This window comes from Euprymna scolopes, chromosome 12, assembly GCF_053919585.1.
Source record: "Euprymna scolopes isolate OS-2025 chromosome 12, ASM5391958v1, whole genome shotgun sequence".
NCBI lineage: Eukaryota > Metazoa > Mollusca > Cephalopoda > Sepiida > Sepiolidae > Euprymna > Euprymna scolopes.
The window spans coordinates 127,361,603-127,380,709 of NC_136493.1; the positions used below are offsets into that span (position 1 = coordinate 127,361,603).

The following is a 19,107-nucleotide window of genomic DNA, read 5'->3' on the forward strand; positions in this document are numbered from 1 at the left end:
CACACGCTTTATCCATTATATAACAAATGCAACTCTAGTCTAAAAACAAAAAATAGGTGTTTACTTTTTAGAAGGATTACAAGTGGTACTCTTTTTACTAAATTGAATAGCAGACTTGCAAAATGAGAGTTTTACCTAACCAAACCGAAACATATATGTACCATTAACACAGTCCTGCAGCTAAGAACCCTAAGGGCTCACCTTGCCTGGAGAGACAAATCGGCTCAATTCACCCGACAGCATTCAGAAAAATCAACTGGCTATATCCTGCCCAGCATGCTGGCTCTAACTACTCTCATCCCTGCCCATCTCCTGGAATCTTTTAATTTTGCATGGGAAATCTTAGATTCTTACTTTGTTAATGGACCACCCCAAAGCTGACTTTTTGAGCTACCCATTGGAGATAACAACTAGATAGAGTCTATTAAAAGGGGGTTTATTTGGAGCCCATCTATGAAAATTATTGCTATCAAATCAATCAGTCTCAGTATGCCCAACGAGTTATTTATTTTATTTAAAACTAGCAGGACCATTGTACCAGCATTGCCTGGTGGAAGTATGCCCCCCCCCCCATCCCACCTGTAAGAAAAACAAAACAAACTACCATTGTTAGTGGGAGCCACTGACACCTGTGGCCAAAATGAATGTACCAACAACATTAGTATCTAAAAACCCATTCTTAACATTGGGATTTGATTATATGCTGTGATTGTTCTGTGCTTTCACCTAACATGTCAAATAAAAGTAGGCTAGTTTAGCCTATTAGATAGTAGTTGTTACTGTCTGCCTGTAATGCATAATGAAAAGGACTGTGGACTGGACAACGTCGGGTTGTCTTGCTTGTTGCGGATCAATCTCCTGGGTGGTCCTTTTAACACAGTTCAGGAGATTTCGCATTGTTGGATGTAACAGTGATGTTGATGATGGTGATGATGATAAAAAGAATAAATCTGTTTTCTTAACAGATAATCAAAATGACCCCCCCCCCCCGCAAGCTGGACCTTAGTTGGGCTCATAAAATGAAGCAGATTGTGAATCTGTGGAAATGGCCACTTGAGTTTTATTTGAGGGGCCACCAGAAACGCAATTCAAGTAGGTAAACTGTCGAGTGGTTTTAATTATTGGATTGACCGTGAAATCACTTTGGAAAGAGGGTTAACTATTGTGACCGATTCACTTATCCTACCTTATATATATGGTCTTTGGGAAACCCCTCCCACGAGTGATGGTAAAGGGTACAGAGAGAGAGAGAGAGAGAGAGACAGACAGACAGACAGAGAAAGAAGGACAAAGTCCCAAATAAAAAGGGGGTCATAAAGTAGAAGTTATGGAGATAATAAAAAAGTGTGTTTTTTAGCCAGTTGGGGAGAATTCGTTGGTTAGGAGAATTCGTTGACAACTTGGCCGTAGGATGTCCTCCGATGGCTTGGGTGAAAAAACTTAATTTAAACCATTATAATCCTGCACCCAGAAGTCAGTCTGATTTACCAAGCTTATGAAAGCTCCTAGCTCATGTCCTTACTGAGACTATACATGTAACAACGTTGAATAATTAATGTTACTAAAAAGACTGCTTTTGTGATTTCTTTTGTTGTTTGCCTGGGGTTATGAAATGAATTCTTCCCTAGACCGATATTTCAAGATTCAGCAGAAGAGAGCGACGTGAAAGAGGACCTCCTCCTCAATGTCTAACATCAGACGACCAGCTGGAGGATTCTTGTGGTAGGGTTACCGACCAGCCATCATGAGAGCAGAACTGCCACGTGAACTTAGGGTTATGCACGAGTGGCGTGTTCAAGTAGAAAAAACGATGAGTTCCTGCAACTAGCGAGCATCTGGCATAGGTATTAAGCTCCTAACCACTAGATGATGAAAAGATGAAGACAAAGATAAAAACTAGACGATCAAGCCACGACAGAAAGTTATGAATAAGTCTTCACCAGTTTAAAGACTTTTAATTCACAAGGAGTTGGAGAGTTAAATAACCATTAAATATTTTCCTTTTCTGTTGGTAAGGTGTATACAATATTTTCCAAGGTATTTTGGTCATGTGAAAGCTAAGCGTGTAATCTATGATGAGCAAGGTAGAAATTTGCAAAAAATTGAATAGGAAGAATTAGTAGTAGAATGTTATGATTTCAAATTTAAGCCTGTAAGCATTGATAATCGCCTGAAAAATTTATGGATAAATGAAAAATAAAAAAAGTAAATTGTAGAGGCAGCATTGCTCAAGTCCATCAATTCTTTTGTATTTTCTAAAAGGGTAAAAGCTGACCCTAATTGGTTCGCTAGATTCTACTAAATATTTGAAGACAAATCTTTCAGAAAAAAAGGCCAAAAACGGCCAAATTGATAATTATAGCCAGATTTTCACACAAAAAAGCCAAATTGAAAAAACAAAAACAAAGAGTGTGTGTGTAAATATATAAACATTTATGTATTTTACACGCCATTATTGTTATTTTTTGTGTGCTTGTGTAGATTGGTGATGTTTTAAATCGACGCATTTCATATATATTTATATATTGAAGAATTAAGCTTTCAAATACTTGCGTCTTTTCTATTATGATTTTTTCTGGAAAAAAAATTATGGAATTTGATTAAAAGAAATATATTGCAGAAATAAAATTGTTGACAAAAAATAAACTTCTGTATTTTTTTCGGCATAATAATTAAAAAAAAAACGCAAATATTTGGGAGCTAACCTCTTCAATTTAGTCCTAAGTTAACGTCTACAATATAGCCATATTCTCTATATAGCATTAATAAAGGTAATATTCAAGGTTCAAAAAAGTTAAATTGGTTGTTTCTCACCGCTTTTCACATTCATCTTAATTTGACGACATTTATAGGTTTTTGGGTAATCTGTAAACGAATAACACATGCACAATTTGCCATAAGCCAAATAACGCATGCACAAGTGTTATTTGGCTGGCCATTGGAAAGCATAACGTTATTATAAAAACTATCTGTCGGTAACAATTATCATAATTCCGGAAAACTTATAAATGCTGTCAAATCACATGGAACAAATAAAATAATAAACAAATAAACTTCTGTATTTTTTAATTTTGTTTTCTTTTGTTTGTTTGTTTTTTTAGGAGAAATCTTAAGATAAAAGATGCAAATATTTGAGAGCTCAACTCTTCAATATATAATTATATATGAAATGCGTCAGTTTGAAATATCACCAATCTACACGTAATGTGTTTAATGGTAAAAAACTTGATTTCAAGGGCTGTGTAATTTTTTGCTGTTTTGACAAAGACATTAACACCAACGAAGGAGATTCTTATAGTGGATAGCATGTTTTAAAGTTTGTAAAAGAAAGCAAGTAAACAGGTTATTTAACGTTCATTTAATGATTTTCTTCCTTGTATTTTTCAATCTTACATGATTGAAATAACCTATGCTTAATGAACTTGATGCTGGGCGAAATAATATGTCTCTTAGTGACGCCATATTTTAATGTTAGTAAGTGTTCGTTTATGAAGCGAAAAAAAACTGGATGCCGGAATATGAGAATTTTCAGTGCTCAGCTAATCAGAATGGATGGACATAGGGGAGGGAGCCTTTATTATTTATGAATTGTAAGATTATGTTAGGTCTATGTATGTCTGAACCAGTTACGGTCGGTGTAATCACAGAATCTGCAGAACGTGTAGAATTTGTCCTGGTGACAGTGGTAGGATTAAATATCTAGAGAGAAAACTAGGGACTCTTTCCTCTAAAGATGTTGCGATTGTGATGCTGTTGCTCGTAGGATGCAATGTAGCATTTTATTATCATGACTGAATGTGTCTAAAATGGTGTTCAAAAGCTACATAAGACAGTGGCTATTTGGCTAGATATAATTAATTTGTATTTGGCGTCTGTTATTGCAAATCTATGATACTTTGGTCCAAAGGGGATTTCTGCAGTCATTTTATTATATATGGAGATGAAGATAAAAGAAACATCTCCTGGGTTGGACTCCGGCCACATATTTTCAATTTTTTGTGCCCCCTCCTTTTTCCTTTGCCCAAACATCTATCATCTGCAACGTCTGCCATTCATATGCATCATGAAAACATGCAGCCCAGCACATGTTTACAAAACTATATGCATGTGGTCGACAAAAGTGTTATTGAGTGATGTCAAGATAACCTCAGTCTTCTTGACAATTTTAGAGATGTGCTTTGTCTACCACAAATCGCTGTTCACAGTAATGTCTATGAATTATTTTTCTCTTTTTTTTTTAATACTGCAATTTTAAAAAAATACGAAAATCTAGTAATAAAATGTGGTGGGATTGGATGGGGGTTAAAAAAATCCATCATATTGATCGCTTTTATTCACACATGTTTAGACAAGTGTGAATAATTGCCGACATTATAGCAGATATGTCACCGATTGGCCAGATGTTGAAACCCCCAAATAAATGTTATTCATCTTTTGTGTTTTAAAGCTGTTTATGTATATTATTGTTGTCATAGATTGCAATTAAATGTACACACACACACACACACACACTGAACACTAGATCAGACGATCATAACACTAGACGAAAATAAGACGAACACATATATATATACACTTGCATACAATCATACACTAGACAATAATGAATCTCATAAATATACACACGTTATATAAATGACTGTGAATTACAGTTATATATATATACACACTTGTCAAACAAAAAAGAGTGCTCGAAGTTGCTCCTTCCCAGATAAGGCAGCAAGAATCATCCACTTCTTAAAGTACTATTACGTAATAGGGACTTTACGTCAGTAGAGATTAAGTTTGTTAGTGTGAATTTTCTCTGCCGTTTGCCTGTTTCCCACCTGACTACAACTTGGACGTCTTCAAGTCCAACATAAACAAACTCCTGACAAACCGCCCCCTTAAGTAAGACACTATCAAAACCCCCAATACTACTGATTACTACAATACTATTTCATTGACTACTGTACACACAATAACCCTTATCTCTGAGTGGCCTTCGGGCCTTGATAAGTGGTGACCCCCATGTAAAAAAAAAAAGATTTTTGACAAGGGTCACATTTAGTTTTCATCAGGAGTTACATACATTCTGGAGCAACAGAATGATCCAAACATTTTTCCAAATTTCAACAGATTGAATGAATGTCTACATGTTTAAACAAGTGTGAATAATTGCCGACATTATGGCAATTGTTCTTCAGACATATCTTATCGGTTCTTTGTTTCATTTATGGACAGGCTTTGAAAACATTTAGAATGGCCACATTACTAAAATGTTTATTTTCTTTGGATTGCTGTAAATTTTTTAACTTATTTTTATACTACCGAATCACCACTTACAAAGATTGAAAGCCCCTCAAGGATAAGAATTAATTAGATTATCAACTGGACGATGAGCAATACTATGAAAGGATTTGTATTAATAGAAATCGCTCTAGTCAAACCATTTAATGTAAGGGACTAAAAAAAACAACAACTTCAAGGTCAAAAACTAGCCAATGCTATATGGATAGATTCCAAGCATAAAAGACAAAACAAAAACAAAATAAACATTTCTCATTGAATATGAGAACTAAAGAACAAAATAAGGGAAGTGAGAGTTTGAAAAAGAGGAAAATTTAATTACTTAAGAAGACGCCTCTAAAAGTATTGTTTACGTTTGACTTGAAGACGATGATATTGTAGTTAGTAAGGAAGCTATCCCATAGTATTGTTTCAAAGATGGGATGTTTTTGGAAGAAAATTCTGCTCATGGAGGTTCTGTTTGGTTTTAGGTACACAAAGAATGAAAGGAAAGTTCTTTGCCGTGGGGGTAGATTGACGAGTTTTTGTTGTGAATGTATTACAGGGGGGAACTAGGGATTGGAGTTCAGTCAAGCAAAATAAAAATATATTATTAGATAGTATTGTACTTGTACCCCTCATATTAATTACTCACACCCCTTTCTATTGTTCCAGAGTGTAACCAGCAGCACATTCTTAGGAGCCGGAAGGAATTGGTAACCTGAAGATCGTCGAGTCCCTCCTCTCAAGACTATTAGACCTACTGCTCAGTAGAGGCCTGCACCTTCACTTGCCTACTAGTTCCTTTCCCCCGTCTGCTCATAGGAAGGTGTGTCTACTCATCTATGCGCTGCTGGTTACACTCAATAATTTGCCACAACGGCGGCTATTTTTAGCGATCGATAAAAAAGCGACTCCATGAGTTTGTCTTTATTGTCATACACGTGTAAAGGCCTCATAAGTTCTTCAGCCGATTGACTTTTCTTTTGTCGTACGTCACATCTATATACAAAAAATATATTATTTCTATGAATTTATTCCTAATTAAAAAAATTGAGTTCAGTTTATTATGTAACTTAATGGAAAATCGATTCTCTAATTTATAACAAAAAAAATTATTTGATCTCTTCAAAACGTTTTGTGATCCTGTGTATGGTGTTAAACTATATCCGGTAATGAGCCCTTCAATTTGTGAGATTTGGGGAGCACATAGTCACTGCAGTAGGATTGGATGAAAATGTGTAAAAATAATCTAAAAACGTGTTGGTCAGGGGATGGATAAGATTCTTTCTTTTCTTCTTTGTCTCTTTCCTTCTTTTTTCTCAGTTTTCTTCTGTGTCATTATGTAAATTTGAAAATAACATAAAATCTTCTCCTTTTTTTGAACATTTGCCATTTATTTTCTTTTTTCTTTTTTTCTTTTTATTTCTTTTTTTTTTTGGAATTGCAAACTATTTAGGACTTCTATCCAGTTAGGCTAACAGTGTGACGTAACTCCTCATTGGGGAGCATTAGATTTCCCCAGGGGCCTGGGAGGGGCCGAGTATCTATGCTATATATAGCTAATCGTTCCTGGGTGACGATAGATAACCCGAGGATTTAAAATAGAGAATATAAATATATCTATTTTATTTCATTGTCAAAATAGATATTGTTTGAAACTAGAGAAATATAATTTGAAGTTAAAATTGATGACAGGAAACTTGGAGCATAATATTGTCTGGCCTTGGTGAACTCAGAGTTAGATGTCAGTGCTGACATGATGACCTTAAGGTCATGAGAATTAGTATGTCTGTAGATCTCAGATCCCAGATCCCAGATTTGGGAATTGCACACACACAAAAATCTTGGGTTTCCCGATTTTGTGGCGAAATCTGATTGGCTAGGGAAACTTCCACCCCATTCACATACCTCACTATATATACTACTGTCGTGCGAAAATTAGTCAAATTACTTTTTGATTCCGAGGGGCACAGATCGTGTGGAGACTGCCATTCCCTGGAGACGTGACTCCTCTTCCTCCTTATCCATTTGTCTGACGCTGTCTGTGAAGAGATTTGAGACTTTGAAAAAAACTTACTAAGAACTGAATGATATTTGTAAAAATTATTTGTACATAAGTTTGTGAAATTAATTCTGTAGAATAGAATTTCACGAGTCTGTTTTTCTTCCTGCCTGCAGCTTTGATATTTTCTTTCAGCATACAGGATTCAATGTAACAACCCTCAGAGAAGGACCAGACAATACGACCCGAGAGTTCCAGATAAACAGGAGTCCTAAGCCGAGCTTCATCAGTGTGGGGTTACAACAGAACGAAAGCATGCTACCCTTATGGATTGAATACAAAGTTCCATTCACAATTGTGTGCAGATTCTCAAGTTTGGCCTAAACATTCCAGAGTTTGACAAGAGACACCTGAAGAAGGTTGGAGGTTACCTCAACCGAAACAGTGTGCAAATAACTCTCAAGATGAGAACAATAGTCTGAATAATCCAAATAATATGAAAGCTAGTGGTTGCATTCTGAAAGTAAGAATCGGCATTCTGCTATAAATTCTTGTGTTTAACAGAATTTATGATTTTAATGTTTTTCTCTAAACACAATTTACAATTTCTATTATTTCTATTGCATGGAGAAACTAAATATGAAAATTTTTTTTAGGGTCTGAAAGCCACGCTTCGTGCAATGGATGAGGAAATGCCACGCACAGAGCAGAGCATCAGCAACAGAGCGGCACTAATGAAACAGCTGCATATTGAGAAACTGATGAAGCGCAACAAGGTGAGTTAAAATATTCAATTAAACAATATCGTATTACAATAACATAATGTGCATGAGCATGTGGGAAAATATCAGCAGGAACTGTAAGGTAGCTGACTTGTGTGGATATTAGCAGCAGTAGCAAAAAAAAAAGCACTTATGCAAATTAGGAAGTGTGTGTGCGAACCTTGCGTGACAAGAAAAAGAATAAAGAACACCATGTAGGTGGCAGAAGAGAAAGTGTGTTTAAAAAAATGGATGTGTAAAGTTAAGGATGAGAAATGTCTGTCTATGGTTCATGTATAGTGGAGCAGAAAGAAAAAAGAAACGCAGATCGGGGGAGATGGACATGTGGCAGAGAGACTCTTTGAGCTGATGTCGAGACGGGGAGAAAGAAAAACGGTTATAAATTATTTGTGTTAAAAAAGAAAGAAAAGCTGAGTCGTATTTATCTATTTTTATGTTTGTTTGTTCATGCAACGTTATATTACAATAACACAAGCTGTACCCATCCGGCGTTGTCCAGGATGCAGGAATGTCATTATAGTTTTTCATTTTTATTTGTTTGCACATTTTTTAAACTTGTACAGGAAAAGAAATAAAATTTTAACTGTAAGGGAGACAATTCGTTTTATATTCTTTTATCAAAAATATGAGTTATTCCCCCTGATGATTCTGGTATTTCGGTTATAATTGAAAAATAATTTCCGTCTTAATAGTTTACTAGGTGGGACTACATATTTTCTACTATATTAATAAAAAAAAGTTTATTTTTTCATTTGTAAATTCATTTAAATGCTATATATAATTTCAACATGCTCATGCTTCTTGTGAATAACTGATGAATGTTTCTGAATATTATCTACATTAATTTGGACCTAGCTGACTCCAACCATTTGACAATCAAACACAGAGACGGTTTCATAACAAAACTGTTGAAAGTGGAAGTAGGCAGGCAGGCAGGCAGCCTCAAACCCATATCGCGAAGGAAGAAAAGAATGTGGGTGGAAAAAAAAAGTGATGTCTTTGCCGTTGCGCCCATTGTCAAACCGGAAGTGGCGAAGGTTTAAATTAAGGCTAGTCAATCAAAAAGAGGGGATGACTTTCGAAAATATCAGCAAAAAGTAACCCCTCCCTGTAGAAAAATGCCCAGTTGAGGATGAAGGAATTAATGTTTTTAGCCAATTTTTCGATATTTGTCGTCCGAAGGGTCGTGCTTCAAAACAATATTGATCTTGTGAAAATCTGTGGCCTCTGTTGAAAGTTTTAGGCAGACACACAAACATACATACATACATTTAAACAGACAGGTGAGATTTATATTATAGACTAGCGGGGGGTACCCAGCATTGCCCAGGTGTTTGTAGGTATGTGTGTGTATTTGGGTAAATGAAAAGAAAAATCGTTGGTTGTTAAAAAAAAAAACGAAGCCTTAACGCGCAGTTGGAAAATAGTAAAGTGAAAAAAAAAAAAAAAACGGTGCCCGTTTTTGACGAGTTATTGACGTGAACTTTGAGTGTGAGACAGTGTCTTTTTTTATACGAAAAAGCTTGATGCACATGCGGCGATCTTAAGCAATAGCTATTCAGCACTTGACATTTTCTGCAGGACAGTTTTTAATGAGGTCAATAACACGTTTTGTTTGTTTTTACCTAACTGTGGGGAAAACCAGCTCCCTGTTTATTAGGGGGAGTGTCTTGTCTTAAAATGAAAGCAACCGTCTGATATGACGATAAGCCGACATTGACCAAACGTTGAATCGCTTTCTAGAGACCACTGGCCGTGGGCCAATGATTCGAATCGAGTTTTGCTTTGTTTATACCAAAAAACGAAAGTAACACGTGCCGATCCGAAAATGTTGAGTATTTAACGTTTCAAAGTCGGGCAAATTAAATAGAGAGGTGACTGCCGTTGTTAAGTCGTAGATATTATCATTTAGACGTGATATAAAAAGTTTTAAGAAGTTGTGAGGCAACCGATCGGTTCTCTGAAAAAAACCTTTTGAAGACATACACAAAAAGCGAACATACATACATACACACATTTTCGCTTTTATATATATATAGATTCTTTTGCCTGCAGTGGTCATTGGATGTATTGAGCAAGGATGGTGAAAAAGGTGAGGTTGGTGTTGATAAACTATTGACGTAACAATTGTGCGTCTCTCTTTCCCTCTTTTTTTGTTTTTATCCGTCGAATCTCTTGCTTTTATTGACAAATTCTTTCTTTGTTCCATCAGAGGTCAATATATGTGTATAAGTCTGACATAGTATTTTCTTTGTTCTTTGAGGTCATTGTGTATGTGAAAGTCTGACATGGTATTTTCTTTGTTCTCTGCTAACCTGGAATTTGTGCGTGTGCACCATCTCCAGGTTCCTTTATCCAACATCACAGCTATCATGAACAGAAGTAATATATCTCCATCTTGGCTTACCCAGATTCAAAGTCACTCTTTTAATTGTGCTCACCAGCATCTATCTCATGCCATTCTTAGGTCTCCACGCAAGAACTCGCATAACAGAATTAAAAGAGGGAAAGTTACTCTGTCTGTTTGATCATTAGTTGCATCATCCTAACACAAATATTAAATCGAATATGGTGATGAAAAGTGAAAATTGTTTTGAAAAATTAAAATTTCACATAAATTTTTTGTTTTTATTTTGATATTTTTTAAAAATAAATCTTTCTCTCTGTAGCAAGTTGAGAATCCACTGCGTAGCATGGTCGAAGTGCTTACCAAGTTTATTCTTGAAGAATGGGGACTGTGCAGTGCCATCCTTGCAAAATCCAATTCTTTATCCAAATCTCCACAGAGGTCTTCAGGAAAAAATGGTAATTTTTTTTTCTATCTTCCGCATAAAATATTTTGAACTATTTGAAATTATTTGGATTGCTATTCTCATCTTGGCTCTTATTTTCACATTTTGGCTGATGTAACCTTCTTCAGAAACATCTTTTTGAATTTGAGAATCTTTATGTTAAACTTGGGAACTTATACAGAATTTTGAATTTAACCTTTTATTTAACACGTGAGGATAGATCGTTCTTATCCTATCAATGACCATATACAATTGTTAATTTTTGTTATCTTCAACTATTATAGACTAGTAAAAACTTAATCTTCAACCTTCAGAAACTGCTTTGTAATAAATACCTTTAACCATTACACCGCGAGTCCATGGGAATAAATGGTTCAATTCAAATTCTGTATAAGTTTCTAAATGAAGCATAAAGAATGCCAAGTTTGAAAAGATACACAAAGGATCGGAGAATAACCACCAAGGTGAGAACAGTAGTCTGAATAATCCAAATAATTTAAACTATTTAAAGCCTAAAGCCTACTTTTTCCTGGCTGTTTACATGTAATCGCCTAAAAACAGTAGAATCTTACTTGTTTTGGGTGGGGGAAAGTTAATTAGCAAAGAGTACAGGGCTACAGGAAAAAGAATTTACATACAATGGGAAAAAATAAAAAATTGCTTGATTAATGTTTTTTTTTTCTTTTTAAATTTATTTTATTTGTAGAAAGTTGATTGGGTGTCAATGCTTTGATAACCCTAACAGTTATGGATCGATGATTTGATAACCCTAACAGTTATGGATCGATGGTTTGAGAACCCTGCCAGTTTATGGTCGATGGTTTGATAGCTCTGCCAGTTTTGGGTTGATAGTTTAATAACCTTGCCAGTTTTGGGTCGATGGTTTGATAACCTTGCCAGTTTTGGGTCGATGGTTTGATAACCCTGCCAGTTTTGGGTCGATGGTTTGATAACCTTGCCAGTTTTGGGTCGATGGTTTGATAACCCTGCTAGTTTTGGGTTAATGCTTTGATAACCCTGCCAGTTTGGGGTCAATGCTTTAATAATCCTACTAATTATGGGTCGATGGTTTGATAGCCTTGCCTATTATGAATCGATGGTAACCCACCATTTACATCTTGATGGTTTGATAACTCTGACAGTTATTGACTGATGACCTGATAACTTGGATCATTACATGTAAATGGCCTGAAAACTTTAGATAGTGGGAACATAATCTAACTCGCTCACATCTGAATTTCATTCTGTTTTTTTTTTTTTTTTTTTTTTTTTTACACGGTGGTCACCACTTATCAAGGCCCGGAAGCCACTCAGGGATAAGGGTTATTGCAAGTACAGTACGTTAGTGTGGAGATTTGATGAAGTGTTTACTTAAGGGGTCGGTTCATTAGGAATTTGTTAACGTTGGACTTGAAGACATCCAAGTTGTAGTCAGGTGGGAAGCAGGCAGACATGCAGTTCTAAGAAAGAAGCTTAGTTCATGGAATCCACGTTTTGATTTAGGCACAGATAAAGAGTGGGGGAAATTTTTCACAGTGGATTCAGCTAGACGGGTGTTTTTTGTGAAAGATTGGCGAGGGGGGACCAGAGATTGGAGTTCAGATGAGCACTTGCCATGGAAATAACGATAAAACAAGGATAGGCTCGCAACGTCTCTTCTGTGGGAGAGAGGTTGCAGGGTAGAGAAAAGGGCATCCCCCACTAAGCCACGAAGTCTATTTTGTACTCTGTCAAGGCAGGATAGGCTGTTTTTAGCAGCTCCTGCCCAGATATGGCAGCAGTATTCCATCCTTGGACGTACTTGGCTTTTATAATAAAAACGTTCTCTTCATTTTTCATTACAAAAAAGCTTAAATCTCCAAAATTTTCTTCTAAATAAAAGTGTATTCCTTGTGCTTAAACGATTTTGGTTTTATGTTTTTTGTTTCTACCTTTTCTCGTGGAAATTATTTTTCAATTCAGTTTGTCTATAAATGATTGTCCATTTCTTCTAACATTACAGGTTCGAGCCCAAAACCACCCTCAACTCCAACCGAAGAACAAATGACCCTTGAAGATGTCAATGAAAGTGAGACTCTTGCAGGACGAGGCGATTCCACCATTCAGTTTACTCCATCTCTTGACTTTGAGGAAAATTTTACCAAAAAGAACCATCATCCACCCAAAAGACGGGGACAAACCAGTGATCTCACAACTAAGGTATGCGAATATCTGATACCGTTCTGCCATTAATTTATTTATTGCGGACTATTATCCTCATCTTTCTTAGATGTTGTTTCATGACGTTTCGGCCAACTATTCCTCTGGCCTTCCTCAGGTGGTAACCGCGACAGGATAGGAACTCCGAATCTCCTAACTGCATTCTCAGCAGTTACTGCCATCCATAGTTGTTGTCGTCTCACCACATTTTGGCCAAGTAAGCCTCTGACCGACTTTGGATAGGATTGAAACTACTATCTTCAGGCAATTCTCGCCTGGAACCGTAGAGTTTCAATGTCTCTATCCACTGCGCCACGGGCCCCGAAGGGCGATCAAGGTTGGATTTTTTGATCTTATGAATCCATGTTTATTTATTATCTGATCTTCCATGGTCGGGTCCATACTAAATGGTATATATATATTATTTAATTGGAATGCATTATTGAGATGAGTATTTTTTATTAATTTATTATATGTGAAACAACATCTAAGAAAGATGAGGATAATAGTCCATAATAAATAAATAAATTAATGAATAATACTCATCTCAATAATGAATTCCAATTAAATGATATATACCGTTCTGCCAGTTTTCACTATAATCATATAAAGAACTCTCTTAAAGAATCTATTTTTATGTGTGTGTGTGTGTATGTGGGGCAGGTTATCAGGTGCTGAGGTATTATAATGTCCATATGTGCTGAGGTACTATAATGTCCATATGTGCTGAGGTACTATAATGTCCATATGTGCTGAGGTACTATAATGTCCATATGTGCTGAGGTACTTAAATGATCCACAGAACTTTGGTGCTGATGCAACTTGGTTAGAGACTTCGGTAACTGGTTGGTTTAATCAGCAAAAAACAAAAAAATAAAAAACAAGAAAAATTCGCCATGAATGATAACAAATATTTCTTGAAATAAAAGTTGTAACAAGCATTGTGTGTGTGTGTGTGTAAACATGGGATCAGTTTTGTGTTGGTTTATGTAGAATTTATTTTGATGTGTAGGATCTTTTTATCAATTTTCTTATCATTTTGTTTTTATTGGGTATGGGCCATCCTACTGGATGCCAGATATTCACCTGCTATTTCAGAGACACTAACTGAGAGATTTTAAAAATTTGTACTATCTTTTTAAGTGCAATTGTTTGTATCATTCTTACACTTGGTTCGGTCCTGGATATGACCTTAAACTATATCCAGTGGTGAGGCCCCAGCTTGTGGGCTTTGGAGTGTGGAGCCACCCTTTAATTACCATTGCTCCCAGGTCCACTCTGACCCGGAATGGTAGTACCTGCTAGGGTCCCAACTATGGGTTAAATGGAAACCGACGTGAAAACAACAAATATATTCTATTAAGAAAATTTTTCTTCAAAATCTTTGGATTTGGCATTAAATAACCCGAAAAGGGTTGAGAAGCCGTAAAACAAAAACAACCAACCAACTACACTTGGTTCACTGAGTATATTCACCAGATAGATTTTAAAATTCTTTTTCATGAGCCCAGTTGTTTCTGTAATTACTAGAATGATGAAGATCTTCCTAAGATTCCAGTTTCTTTTCATGTCATACATAAAACCTTGGGATTTCATTATCTTTAAACCAACATCATTAAGAACAACACCATTAAGAACACTTCAACTTTAAGGTTGCAACTTTCTCCCCATTGTCTCATATCAGTATGTCAGGTTTAACTGCTCTCTTTCCTAGATATATAGTGGTAGGAATTTCATAGTTATAGTGGATTATTATTTATTTTTTTTATATATTTTCGTTCAGTCAATTTAAAGAGATTAAAGGGTCCCCTCCTGTGACTAACACTTGATTCTGGTCTGTATTATCTTTAAATTTATCTCACTTTCATTGTATGTCAGTTGAAGTTCTCAGAAATCAAGAGTGCCCCTTCCTGGAGGTTAACACTTGATCTCTATATGAAATACATAGCTATTCGAATATTCCATAAAGATTGAGTTGGTAAAGAATTAACATAATTTTCCTCTCCCCAATTGACTATTTAAATATGTTATAGCATACCTTTCTTGTAGCCTCTTGATCTTACTGGATTTCAAAAATTCATCTAGTCTGGTGAATTACCCAGCTTTGTGATGTTACTTAAGGTAACATTACTTAGAGAAGGTGAACCATTCCTCGTGGTTATCCATACTAAGGAGATCTTATTTGGGCTGCGAATAGTATGTGATTTTGAATATTTAGTCAGGGTTTACTTCTAGGGAAAAATATCCTCATACTAGATACTTGACCTGACAAACCCCCTGTACAGAGAGACTTTAGATAGTCGAGGTTAGTGTTTAGTAGGCATTCAAGTTCTCTCCAGTAGGCATTCAAACGCATCCACATATGCTACCTATTATGATAATTTAACATTATGGAATTTAGTATAAATGATTGCTGTTCTCAATCTTTTAAAAGTAACATTTTGTGTTTGACAGATGATAAACTTATGCTGAAACGACTAAGAGACTAGTACTTAACCTTCCACTCCATTTTTTTTTAACTGTCTGTTATAAACATAAAAACAGATGTCCAGTATTTTCTTACTTGGAAAAAAAAAAAAAAATGTGAAAAATATCCTCCAGCACAAAAGTTAGTATGATTTTATTGGCATCCACTGGTTTGAGATTATCATTTTTAGATGTATTTTTCCATCTTTATTAACGGTTTTGATTGTCTGTTGCAAAAAAGTAAATTTGTATAAATCTGCGTGACTTGTTTGATAAATTTGATTCTGATGCTTGCATTGATTTCTCTGATTCTTTCTGGAATCAAATTTTTATAGAAGTGACTGCGTGAAGGTTGCCAACATCCATAAATGAAAGTGATTTTATGGAATTGACTGGATTTGAACTTGGCACACTAAAGACATAAGTCCACATTTTACAACTGCTACTTCCCTTCAGTCAATTGCAATAACATTTTCACCAATAAATACACAAATTGAAGGCACACATCTCTATAAGATGCTCAGTCACACTTCGTTAGTCTGTCACACTTATGTGTTTGTTAGTCTGTCACACTTAAGTTTGAAATAGAATTTTCTTAGTTCTGCTATGCCTATGTTTGAAATAGCCATAACAGAACAAGAAAAATGCTAACTTTGAACTAACATTTTTTTTGCTCTGTCAAGTTTAGTTTTGATATAGTATTTTCTTTGTTTTTTATGCCTAAATTTGAAATAGCGTTTTTGTCAGTAACTCAGGCTTAACTATAACATAACATTCTCATTAGTCTGTTGTGCATAATTTTGAAAAATCCTAATAATTGAATGCGTACTTCTGAAAGATATTGTTTTTGTTTCTCGTTTGTGCAGCATTCTTCAAGTACAAACACTTCTCATACGAATGGAACCAAGTCAAAGTCGTCCAAAGAATCCTACCTTGACTCTAACGACCCACTTGGAGACATGGCCGCTGAACACAGTGCCATTCCAATAGCATCAGAATCTCCTTTATCCAGTTTCCTTTTTGATGAATATTCCGACGGTCAAGGAAAGAAGTCTGACTTCATCATGGATTACTTCCATCCACGAAATGGCAAAATCAACGACCCCTTGGCTGCATCCGAATCGCTTATTTCATCAAGACGGTCATCATCTACGAACACTGTTGTTGCAACGATGGACAAACCAATCGCATCCAATAGTCGGCCGTCATTGACCAACAAAGTTACAGATCAGATTCAGGGTCTGTTTTCATCAAAGTCGTATTGTATTGATGAGAGCAGCATGTTTAATAAACAACCACTTCGGCCAACATTGAGACGGTAAATATTTAAAATATATTTTAAAAATATTTGTAGTTTATTTATAAGGACGAGATGTACATTTAGCACCCCAATTATACTGGCAGCTGAAAGAGATGCATTTAATATGAGATCATGTCTAACATCACTGAAATAAATAAAAAAAACATATTTGATCAACTTGACCTTATCTCAGAATAACATTATTTAATTAAAAAAACCCAAATTACAGAGTAGAACAATAAAAATGTCGCCCTAAAGAAAACAACACTACAGCTTTATTTTAAAAACTTTTATAGAAAAAATCAATTCAGGTAACTTGATTATGTAGTAGAGCTGACATCTATTCAATGTAGCCACCTTCAGCCTCAATCACCGCCTTGATATGGGTTTAGAATTAGGAGCATGCCTTTTACATATGCTTTCGGGAGCTTGGCAAATACTCGGTGGATAGCAGCGATCAGGCTGGCTTTGGTGTTGTGGGAGGTCATGTTGGTGATGTTCTTGGCATATGATCAAACAAAATAGTCCAGCAGGTTCAGGTTTAGAGAGGAAGTGGGGCCAGTGCAGAAGGGTACAAAGTCATAGAACTCCTTCTGAAGCCAAACCTGAGTCTCTTTGAACTTGTGGGCCAGTGCCAAGTCCTACTGCCACACACAGGGTTTGACAGCGGCCACCTGATTGCACCAGGGAATCATCACACTCTTTAGCACATCCAGGTACACTTTGGTGTTGACTTTCAAGCTGACTTCAAAGATATAAGGTGGCATGATGTTACCTCACTTGAAACTACATCAAAGACCGTAACCGTTGCTGGAAACTTCATTGAGCTGTGCCCTCAAGCATTGAACCATTTGGGTTTGCATTTTACGTGTGCTAACAATGGTCTTGTTGTCATAACATGAATCGGTAGAGAGCATGATTTGTACAGTGACGCATCTCTGATCTCGCTCGTTTAACATTGCATCACTTTCAGACATGATAGAAGACTCCTATCTCTCTTGGGATTTATATACAACTGGGCTACCAGTAGATGGTATGCAACAAAAAAACCCAGAAAACCGGTTTTCATCAAACGGAAATGGAATCATGCCGTCTTTTCTTAGGCGACAATTTTATTGTTCCATCTTGTATATTTATGTTTTTTAACTTTTGAGATAAGGATTGATAATTTTAATTATTTGGATTATTTGGACCACTGTTCTCATCTTGAGTGTTATTTTCACAACTGTCTTTTTTTTTTCTTTTTTTTTTTCATGGCATAATTAATAACATAGTTGTTTAAATTCATTGTAACTGACAGTCTTTTGGAAGTTAAAGATTCAATCTTCAGTGCAGGCGATACTTAGAAAACAATTGCAAATTACTTAGGATTTTTACCCGGTCATGGCTGACTGAATGAGAGCATGCAACCCCCATGAAAAAGGTTTCTGTTGTAAATTCTGCGCATATTTTAGAGTTCGACAAGAACATCTGAAGAAGATTGGAGCTTAGATCAAGCGAAACATTGCGAAAATCATACTCAAGATGAGAAGAGTATTCAAAAGAATCTGAATAATATATTTATTTCTTAGAAAATGAAATCTTTAAAATTTTTTGCAAGGAAATTGATCTACAACAATTTATCACCTTTTTGGTGGATTGACCATACATTAAGAAAATATTTTGATTTTATTACAAAAAGTCATCTTTCTAGTACTAGTAAATGACGGTTAAAATGTAAGAAAAGAAAGAAAATATGCAAATTAGTTTAGCAACAAAATAAAGTAAAGATAGTTTTATGTAATATAGCATTTTGAAATAGTGTCAAGTGGAATTTTTTTTTTTCTTAAAAGAATGTTAATAATTTCCACTATGTATTATGCTTGAAAAAATTGGACTGACCGACAGACAGAATCCCTATTTAAATTTCTTGGCGATAATTATCTTTTGTTCTTGTTAGCTCCTTACATTAATTGGCTTCACACCTTGTCTGGAGCGATTTCTATTATAAACAAGTGAAGCATACATTGTTGTGTTTCAACCAGACACTTAGGACTCAGACGAAAAAGAAACACGAATATACAGGTCGGAGAACAATAAAAATATATTTAACTTTAAATAAATACAAATATAAAATAAGCAGGTTGCGAAACAATTGCGTTTGCGGCTTTTTAAGAAGTCCAAAAGTTCTTATTTTAATGTCTTCAGTTTGACGGCCCCATTCAAGTTTGGAAAGAAGAGAGATGAAATAATAAGTCTTTCCTCCACAGAGGTTTGAACGAAAGAGGGAGTTTAAAGGGAATCTCTAGTCCCATT

General features: G+C 35.6%; 1 protein-coding gene across 1 annotated transcript in view; it reads left to right on the forward strand.

The window, feature by feature from the left end:
* Positions 1–19,107, forward strand: part of LOC145291474 (putative ubiquitin carboxyl-terminal hydrolase MINDY-4) — a 140,785-nt gene that overhangs the window by 38,164 nt on the left and 83,514 nt on the right. Inside the window, exons 2-5 of the mRNA XM_080137350.1 lie at positions 7,930–8,049; positions 10,725–10,860; positions 12,850–13,046; positions 16,379–16,830. Coding sequence (XP_079993476.1) covers positions 7,930–8,049; positions 10,725–10,860; positions 12,850–13,046; positions 16,379–16,830 — 905 coding nt within the window. The remainder of the gene's footprint in view (positions 1–7,929; positions 8,050–10,724; positions 10,861–12,849; positions 13,047–16,378; positions 16,831–19,107) is intronic.